Source organism: Pinus tabuliformis, chromosome J, assembly GCF_031772625.1.
Source record: "Pinus tabuliformis cultivar Carrire ecotype Pingquan chromosome J, CPIR1, whole genome shotgun sequence".
Lineage (NCBI taxonomy): Eukaryota > Viridiplantae > Streptophyta > Pinopsida > Pinales > Pinaceae > Pinus > Pinus tabuliformis.
In genome coordinates this window covers 848411959-848421521 of record NC_142295.1, presented here as the reverse complement: position 1 = coordinate 848421521, position 9563 = coordinate 848411959, and the positions used below count along the sequence as shown (strand labels likewise).

General features: G+C 39.3%; 1 protein-coding gene across 1 annotated transcript; it reads left to right on the top strand.

Annotated features, from left to right (window-relative positions):
* The first annotated feature begins 775 nt into the window (after positions 1-775).
* On the top strand, positions 776-8174 carry LOC149229360 (ABC transporter C family member 10-like). The gene is given in 16 exon segments (XM_089375826.1): positions 776-1924; positions 2156-4044; positions 4301-4522; positions 4617-4937; positions 5085-5171; positions 5351-5726; positions 5729-5955; positions 6083-6247; positions 6351-6518; positions 6520-6646; positions 6747-6961; positions 7073-7378; positions 7478-7541; positions 7660-7794; positions 7797-7903; positions 8052-8174. Coding segments are annotated over 16 exon segments (4548 nt in total). The 5' UTR covers positions 776-1908.
* Positions 8175-9563: the final 1389 nt, after the last annotated feature.

Below are 9563 nucleotides of genomic sequence, written 5' to 3'. Positions count from 1 at the left end.
TGGTATTTTGTAGATCTACTCAAGGGAAATATGGTTATGTTCTAATCCAGGGTTAATGGATTCGGGTTTATGGATGCTTCGGCATGTATATATATGTATTGTAATATTGAAAGGAATATAATGAAAATTCAATCTGGTAGTCCCGATTTTGGGATCCAGGGGAAAATATCTGTGTATATATGTTTTATGTTTTATGCTCTCATCATTTTTTATTTTATATTTTTATAATTTGTATGCAGCTAATTACGCCATAAGGCGTTTCCTTCTGAAATGAACTCCCCCAAATGCCTTTCTGTCTTAATCGTAGCCGTTAGATCTTTTGTTAGACGATTGAACAAAAATCAACCATCTAATTTAATGAAAAATGTTTTAAAACATTAAAAAACACCTTAAAAAAACGTAATGCTATTAGTTATCAAACCGTTTACCCTAACCACGTTATCGAACCCGTCCTACGCGCGGATATCCGCGTTTGATGCAGAGTAGGGCGGGGGTGTCGAGGAGGGCGTAGGCGGAGTCGCTCCAGAGGAGGGCGGGGACCTGCAGTGAAGGGTTCGTGCAGAGGATGGCGTAAAAATGATGACGAGGCCTGTAGAGGAGGCTGCATGAGGGCAAGAATCGATATTTGGACCTGATGACAATGGCGTCGCGCGGAGCTTCAGAGTGTATTTGTTTCGAATACACTTCGTCAAACTGCTAATAGATCAGAAGTTGATCTGCTATTGGTTTTAGACTGATAGCGTAGAGTAAACGCATTTGATTCAGTAAAATTGTTTGTTAATGCTTGTTATTCATGCATGTCACTTTGTTTCAGTGTCTTATGTGATTGCTTCCATTGATATTTACAGATTTGGGTTTTGGATTCATCCCCAAGTTGTTGATAGAATTGCAGACTGTCACAGGGGAAAGTTGTTATAGTTTTTCTTGATTTGTGATACATGGGTCTTCTTCTCTGTGGCACCCATTGGGTTTATAAGGTTGTCTTGTTATTGTGAATGGAATTTCTGTTTATGCCTAGCCGGGCTTCATGACACTGTATTGAAAGAGTACATGTTGTTATAGTTTTGCTTGATCTATGATACATGGGTCATCTTCTTTGTGGCACCGATTGGGTTTGTAAGGTAGTCTTGTTATTGAGAATGGAATTTCTGTTTATGTCTAGCCGGGCTTCATGACACTGTATTGACAGGGTGCAGTTTTTTCTTGATAGTTTACAGATTTGGGTTTTGAGTTTAATCTCAACTTGTTGAAAGAACTGCAGATGGTCAGGTTGGGATAGTTTTGCTTTATTTGCATACAAGGGTGTTCTGTTTTTTATTTTAGGGTGGACGGGGCACCCATGTCACATAGATTCAGAAGGTTGTGTTGTCCAAGATGTTTACTGGGAACGGAATTTCTATTTAAGAGTAGCCAAGGTTCGTTACACTGTTTTGGATCAGTGTACTTTGGCGTCTTTGCCTCCATTAAATGTATCAGTATAGAGCTTGGACAAGCCTGATGTGACCTGACTTGAATAATCTGTAACAGAGTATGGTTTCTAGTCTGATTGGGGAAAGTACTCTGTGACAGAGTATGGTTTCTGTCTGATTGGGGAAAGTTTAGTTCTCTTGGATGATTGAGTTTTTCCCTTATTGCCTTGAGTAGTCGATTAGGAAACTCAGGGAGCATTCGGGAGACTGCAGAAGTAGGAGGTTCATGCATTGGGCATAGGAAAGAGCTTAACAATTTATGTAGTTTAATGGTGTACTACTTTTAAAAGCTTCTGAGAGGAGAATATGATAGGACAAAACCATCAATAACTTGTTTTCAGACAGTGCAGACTCCCCAATCCACATTGAGAATGTCAGTGACCCAACTCTAAATCAAAATATCAAAAACATTCATTCGGATGTGGTTTACAGAACAAGGATGGCAATATTTACAGGTAATCTCATTACTCTGATTATATTTTTTTATTTTTAGTCTGAGTTATCCTATTTCTATTGTTTGAAATCACGGATTTTGCAACAAAATGGGTAGCATGGCCCTGGTCGTATGGCATATATATAATATGATATTCATATGTTTATAAGATTGTTATGGTAGATGAAATTTGTCAAGAACTTCTACAATTTTTTTATTAATTGTCTTGCATTGAATTGATTTATCAACCCAGAGCTCTGGAACAACTTTTGTGGCACCCCAAATGCATTGTCCCCTGCTCAACGCTGTGAAGAGAACTGCAGTTTACCCCTATCTCTCTACTCTGAATTACTACACACGTTCCATTTGACCTCATGCAGCAAACATGCTCTGATCGCATTCATACATTTAGTCTTCTTGCTGACATTCTGGTCCATCGTTCTCATCAAGTGGGTAAGGCGGACGAGCATACTGAGAAATGTGAAACCTCGAAAGCCATTTCGCACATGTGTTGCAGTGATAAATATTATTTTGGGTGCAATTAATTTGGGATTGGGGATTTGGCTTTTACAAGAGAAATTAGGAAATGGGTTTGATTTAACTCCCTTGCACGAATGGCTTGTACTTTTAGTGCAAGGATTGGCATGGTTTACACTCGGATTAACAGTAACGAGTGGGCTAACGCGGTCTGTAACGACATTTGTGCGTGTTTGGTGGATCGTGTCATTTTTGCTCGGAACAGTGGATTGTGTTTCAGCTGGACTGAATTTCATCAATGACAGAGAGCTTCCCTATGGCACTATTCTCTCCCTTGTTTCATGGCCAGCATGTTGCTTGATGCTCATTTGTGCTGCGAAAAAGGATTTGAAGAGTTCAGAGGATGATCTTCTGTCAGAACCCTTTCTAGGCAGGGATTACCGAAATCATGGGTATCTCAACTCCAGCCAGAGGTTTTCTGAGGAAGATCAGATAACATTGAAGTTAAATTCCATTGTAACTCCTTTTGCCAAGGTAGGATTCTTCAGCAGGATAACATTTTGGTGGTTGAATTCTCTTTTGTCCAAAGGAAAGAAGAAGCCTCTAGAAGAAGATGATTTGCCTTGTGTGTGTGGAGATGATCAAGCAAAGAATAATTATACAACATTTACAGAAGAACTGTTGAGGCAAAAACAGAAAAACCCATTTGGCATTCCATCAATTTTCTGGGCTTTGGTTTGCTGTCACTGGAAAAATCTAACAAGGACTGGGTTCTATGCTTTTCTCAAAATACTTACTATGTCTTCTGGACCACTTGTTTTGAATGCTTTTATTGGATTTTCAAAAGGTAGACAGTCATTCAAATATGAAGGATTTGTTTTGGCAGGAACACTCTTTATTGCCAAGACCATAGAGTCCATATCTCAAAGGAAATGGTATATTGGCACTAGACGGATTGGTCTGCAAATGCGCTCTTCACTCGTTGCAGCAATTTATCAGAAACAACTAAATCTGTCCAATGAAGCTAAACAGGTACATACATCCGGAGAAATCATGAATTATATGGCGGTAGATTCTTATCGTATTGGCGAACTTCCTTTCTGGTTTCATTAGACTTGGACAACAGTACGCCAACTTATATTTGCTTTAGGCATCCTCTTCCATGCAATTGGATGGGCCACACTTTCGGCCTTGGCAGTTATCATCATTACCGTTCTTTTTAACTCTCCATTGGAAAAGTTACAGCATAAGTTTCAAACTGAACTCATGTCAGCCCAGGATCATCGGTTAAGGGCTACCACAGAAGCTCTGGTGCTTATGAAAGTACTGAAATTGCATGCATGGGAGGAACGCTTCAAAGAAAGTATTGAGAAGCTGCACAAGGTAGAGTTCAAATGGCTATCTGCGGTTCAGTTTCGGAAAGCCTATAATTCGCTGTTGTTTTGGTCATCTCCCGTTTTGGTTTCGACTGTAACTTTTATAACCTGCTATTTTTTTAAAATTCCTCTTACTCCAAGCAACGTTTTCACGTTCATAGCCACTTTGCGCCTTGTTCAAGAACCAATTCGACTAATGCCTGATGTAATTGCTGTTATCATTCAAGCAAAGGTCTCATTAAGTCGTATCATCAAATTTCTTGAGGCTGCTGAATTACAGGATCGGGTGGTTGAGCGTGTATTTCTTCATAACTCTGACCACTCTCTTCTTATCAGTTCTGCAACACTAAGTTGGGATTCCAATTCATCAAAGCCCACATTGAGAAACATAAACTCTTACTCCAAGCAACGTTTTCATGTTCATAGCCACTTTGCGCCTTGTTCAAGAACCAATTCGACTAATGCCTGATGTAATTGCTGTTATCATTCAAGCAAAGGTCTCATTAAGTCGTATCATCAAATTTCTTGAGGCTACTAAATTACAGGATCGGGTGGTTGAGCGTGTATTTCTTCAGAACTCTGACCACTCTCTTCTTATCAGTTCTGCAACACTAAGTTGGGATTCCAATTCATCAAACCCTGCATTTAGAAACATAAATATGGAGGTTAAACATGGCCAAAAATTGGCAATTTGTGGAGAAGTTGGATCTGGAAAATCAACTCTTTTAGCTGCAATACTTGGAGAAGTACCAAAGTTAAGGGGCAGTGTGAGTATGAATTATTTACCTCCTTACCTTAACATTGTCAACCATTTAAATTGATTGATTCTCTTTCTTATTGTTCTCAAACCTGCCTCTGCAGTTGCAAGTCTGTGGCACCCTCGCATATGTTTCTCAGACTACATGGATTCAAACTGGAACAATACGAAACAACATATTATTTGGGCGTCCCATGGACGAGCAGAAATATCAGGAAGTTATCCTCAAGTCTTCACTGGATAAAGACCTCCAGAATCTTCCCTTCGGTGATCAGACTGAAATAGGAGAAAGAGGTGTCAATCTCAGCGGTGGCCAGAAACAGCGGATACAGCTTGCCCGTGCCTTATATCAAGATTCTGATATTTATCTATTGGATGATCCTTTCAGTGCTGTTGATGCTCATACAGCTACTAGCCTGCTTAAGGTTAATATGGCGATTTCCTTCTAATATAAAGGTTTTTAAAGTTATTATGTAGCTGTTACTAATTTGCTTGTTGCACCTTTATACAGCAATGATTTTCATTTTCTTTAGCTTCCGCAGATCCTATTAATCACGGATTTTGATGTGTAGGAATACATAATGGGAGCACTGTCAAACAAGACAGTAATCCTTGTAACACACCAAGTTGATTTTCTCCCAGCATTTGATGCTATTCTGGTTAGTAAACAGTTGTCCTAGCCATGTGGAAGCTGTTTGTTTGCTTGTATACAACATTTTGACGAAGTTTTTTAACAGATTGCACATAATTATAACTCCTGTAATTTTAACATATCTAATGCTCATAGCTTTGGCAATTTTTCTTTGAATTTCTACACTAAAGTTTCTCTCTTTTGTAGTTGATGGTAGATGGGGAGATTCATCAAACTGGGAAATATCAGGAAATGTTGGTCTCGAGTGAGGTATTTAGGGAGCTTGTGAATGCACACAAGAATACTGTTGGTTCCAATGAATCAGCAGCCATGATGCCATCCACAAAAGATGAATCGATTAATGACGAGAGAGAAATTCAAAGGAGCAAATCACATAAAGAATGACTGATTTCAAATAGATCTCCCAAGGGGGATCAGCTAGTTAAAAGGGAAGAGAAGGATGTTGGGGACAGTGGTTTGAAGCCATATATTGACTATTTGAAACAGAATAAAGGTTTCTTATATTGTTCTTGTGCTGGTCTCGGTCATCTTATATTTCTGATTGGGCAGATTTCACGAAATATTTGATGGTTGCAAAGGTGCAAAGTCTTCAAGTCAGTGTATTAAGTTTAATAACAGTGTACTCAGCCATTGGGTTCACATCTATATTGTTCTTATTCCTTCGGTCATTGCTTTGTGTTATTTGGGGGCTTGAGGCATCAAAGTCCTTCTTTTCTGAGCTTTTGAGTTCTTTATTCCGAGCACCAATGGCATTTTTTGATGCAACTCCATTGGGAAGAGTTCTGAGCAGAGTATGTATTTTATGTAATCACCATGGGCTTCCTTCTTTTCTTTTCGCTCCTTAAAACAAAAAGTGATATTTGATGTACATCAGGGTAGTAAACTACTGACATTTATCTTCCCCACCTCCTTTTTTAGGTTTCTTCAGATTTCAGCATTCTCGATGTAGACATTCCTTTCTCTTTTGTCTTTGCCATGTCGTCTACCATGAATGCTTATAGCAGTCTTGGAGTTGTGGCTGTTGTAACATGGCAAGTTTTTTTTGTAGCCATTCCAATGATTTATTTGACCTTTCAACTCCAGGTAAAACGCCACTTCACGCAAGTTTCTTGAGAAGACTCTATACTTCACTATGAATATTGTGAGAGAAGCTATAATTGATTTTTTGTTTGTTCAATTTAATAAGAAATACTATTTTGCCTCTGCTAAAGAACTGATGAGACTGAATGGTACAATGAAATCACCTATTGCAAATCATTTTGGCGAGTCCATAGCAGGAACAATGACCATTAGGGCTTTCAAGGTTGAGGATCAGTTCTTAAAGAAGAACTTAGACCTTATTGATAAAAATTCGAACCCCTTTTTTCTACAGTTTCTCGGCAAATGAATGGTTGATTCAGCGTCTAGAGATGTTAAGTGCAACTGTTCTTTGCTCCTCTGCTCTTGCTATGGTTCTACTCCCAAAGGGCAGCTTCAATCCTGGTATGAACGATGAAACTAAGGGTCGTCTGTGGGAGATATCTGCTATTACTGGATGCTTTTATGTATACGATGATGATGCCTAACATTTGAACTGGTGCAGGTTTTGTTGGGATGGCACTATCATATGGTCTGTCATTGAACATGTCATTGGTTTCCAGTATTCACATCCAATGTACACTTGCAAACTACATTGTTTCTATAGAACGCATCAAACAGTACATGCACATTCCTAGTGAGGCCCCAGTTGTTATAGAAGATTGCAGACCACCAGATAGTTGGCCCTCGCATGGGAAGGTGGAATTGCAAGACTTGAAGGTACCTAAGTTGTGCATTCCAACAAGATGAATGTGTTAACATTTATTTTTTTAACTAAAATTTGAATGGTTTATGATGTTTGCAATCTAATATATTTTGATATGTGTGCAGATTAGATATAGAGCCAACAGCCCCCTTGTTTTACGGGGCATTACATGTACATTTGAGGGAGGGCAAAAGATTGGCATTGTTGGGCGAACAGGAAGTGGGAAGACCACTCTCATTAGTGCTATTTTTCGATTAGTGGAACCTGCAGGGGGTAGAATCCTTATAGATGGTTTGGATACTACCTCTATTGGGCTTCATGATTCGCGGTCGCGCCTTGGGATTATTCCTCAAGAACCAACTCTTTTTCGAGGAACTGTTCACTTCAACTTGGATCCATTATCTGAGCACTCAGATTTGACAATTTGGGAAGTATGTAAATGCTATTCAACATAACATCTCATTGAATTTATCATATGTGGAATGACAACAGTAAATAATGCTTTGAATTTATTTTCTTTCTTTATTAAGGTTCTGAACAAGTGTCAACTTGGAGACATTGTAAGAGGGAAGGTGGATGGCCTAGATGCACCAGGTAAATTTTGTATTCAATATATATTTTTAAATTTCATGGAATTCTTTGACATGAGGCCAAGAATTTGGCTGTTAGATTTGCAAGTTTTTCGTGGCACTAAAAGATCAATAAAATGTAGTGGGGGACAATGGAGAGAATTGGAGTGTAGGACAAAGACAATTATTTTGTTTCGGATGTGCATTGCTAAGGAAAAGTCGAATCCTTGTTCTAGACGAAGCAACAACATCAATAGACAATGCTACAGATGCCATTCTCCGACAATAATTAGAAAGGAATTTGCAGATTGCACTATAATTACCGTTGCACACAGGATACCAACTGTTATGGACAGTGACATGGTGGTTGCCATCAGTGATGATAAGGCCCTGTAATTGTATCTTATCTCTGTGTTGTATGCATGGATTGGTTTCAACTGAATTTGTTGCAGTTGAGGAAATGGACAGTAGTGAAAGTGAGTCTGTTAATTTCTACCTAATTTGAATGCTTTTGATTTGAATTCATGCAGGTGAGATGGTGGAGTGTGATCATCCATTGACGCTGATGGAAAGGGAAGGATCGTTATTTGGAAGGCTTGTGATAGAGTATTGGTCCCACACATCAAATGCTCTTCTTCATGCAACAAGCACTAAATGAATAACCTTTCCGTCTCTCTACCCAGATCATGAGATCTTTGGTCGATGCTTTAACTCTTTCATGAAGGGCTAATTGTAGCATTGGTGACCTTATTGTTCAATTGATGCATTCTCGTGTTAGATAAGATCTCATTGTAACAGCGATCAAAATGACGGGTCTACGAAAATCTGGGAGGCCAGTTGTTTAAAATTAGCTCATCTGTTGTTGCAACCTGAATTTTCGTTCATAAAAAAATACTTTGAACAATGTGTTTTTGTGCACAAGGGCCTGAAAAAGTCTCTGTTGAAATTTCTAAGTCTAACCTGTTAGAAATTCTTCCTACACTATCTGGTTTCTTTCACCTACTTGTTTAAATTTTTAACAAGTTATTTAACCATATAAATACTGAAAATAAACACAAATGCAGTCTCAACCATCTAAAAATCATCAACAGAAAGAATAGACAAACACACAAGTGACACCATTATTTTTGGACAATCTTCCCCGGAAAAACCCAACTTGGGAAAACTGGTGCAACAGTTCTGAGGGTTTTATTACTAAGCAGCGCTTCTTGAGTACAACTAGGGTGCCAAACTGGCTCACTCAACAGAGAAATCAATCTGGCAACCATACCTCTATTCGGAAGCAGATATTCAGCAAGTCTGCTCCACGAAAATCTCTTTGACGCTTCTCAGAAGCTCTGAGTCAGCCCTCCTGGCCTCTGCATCACTCAGAAGCCCCCTGCGTCAGCCTTCTGCTGCTCTGCGCTGGCTCTCTGGCCCTCTGCGTCATCCACGCAGGCCCTGCGAGCCTCTGTGCAGTCACTCTGGCCCTCTGCGTGGCTCCTGCTGGCTCTGCGTAGCCTCCTTTGCTTTTGTCCTGGTCCTTTGGCACTATCTCTGCCTCTCTACTATGCACTCATTGCCCCTCGCTGCAACTCAGATTACTTGTTCGAATTTTCTCAGCAAACCCTGCTCCAGAAAATCAAACTGACTAATAAATCTTGGTATATCTCCAACTGACCCTCAAGCCTCCTCTTATACTTTTTATGTCGAGTTTTCAACGGCCGAGATTAAATCTCTAATCAACGGTTAAGATTAGATTGGGCTTGATCCATGTCTTTTAGAACATTCTCACGCAATTTTATATTAATACCCATTAATATTTTAATTTTCCTAAGTTTAGACTTAGGAACTCCATTAAAACTATTAATTATTTTAATATCTTTCTAACCGGGTGGAATTTCCCCAAACCAATTCTCGGTCTTGGAGATCTCATGTGTTTCAGCCTCTCCACCAATTTTCATGGCTGGAGCACATCCGATGCTACCCCAAATCAACAGTTCCTTCTATTATGATGCAAGTTTGGAAATGGTTCACCTATTTGAACCAAAATGGGTCTTGATGGATT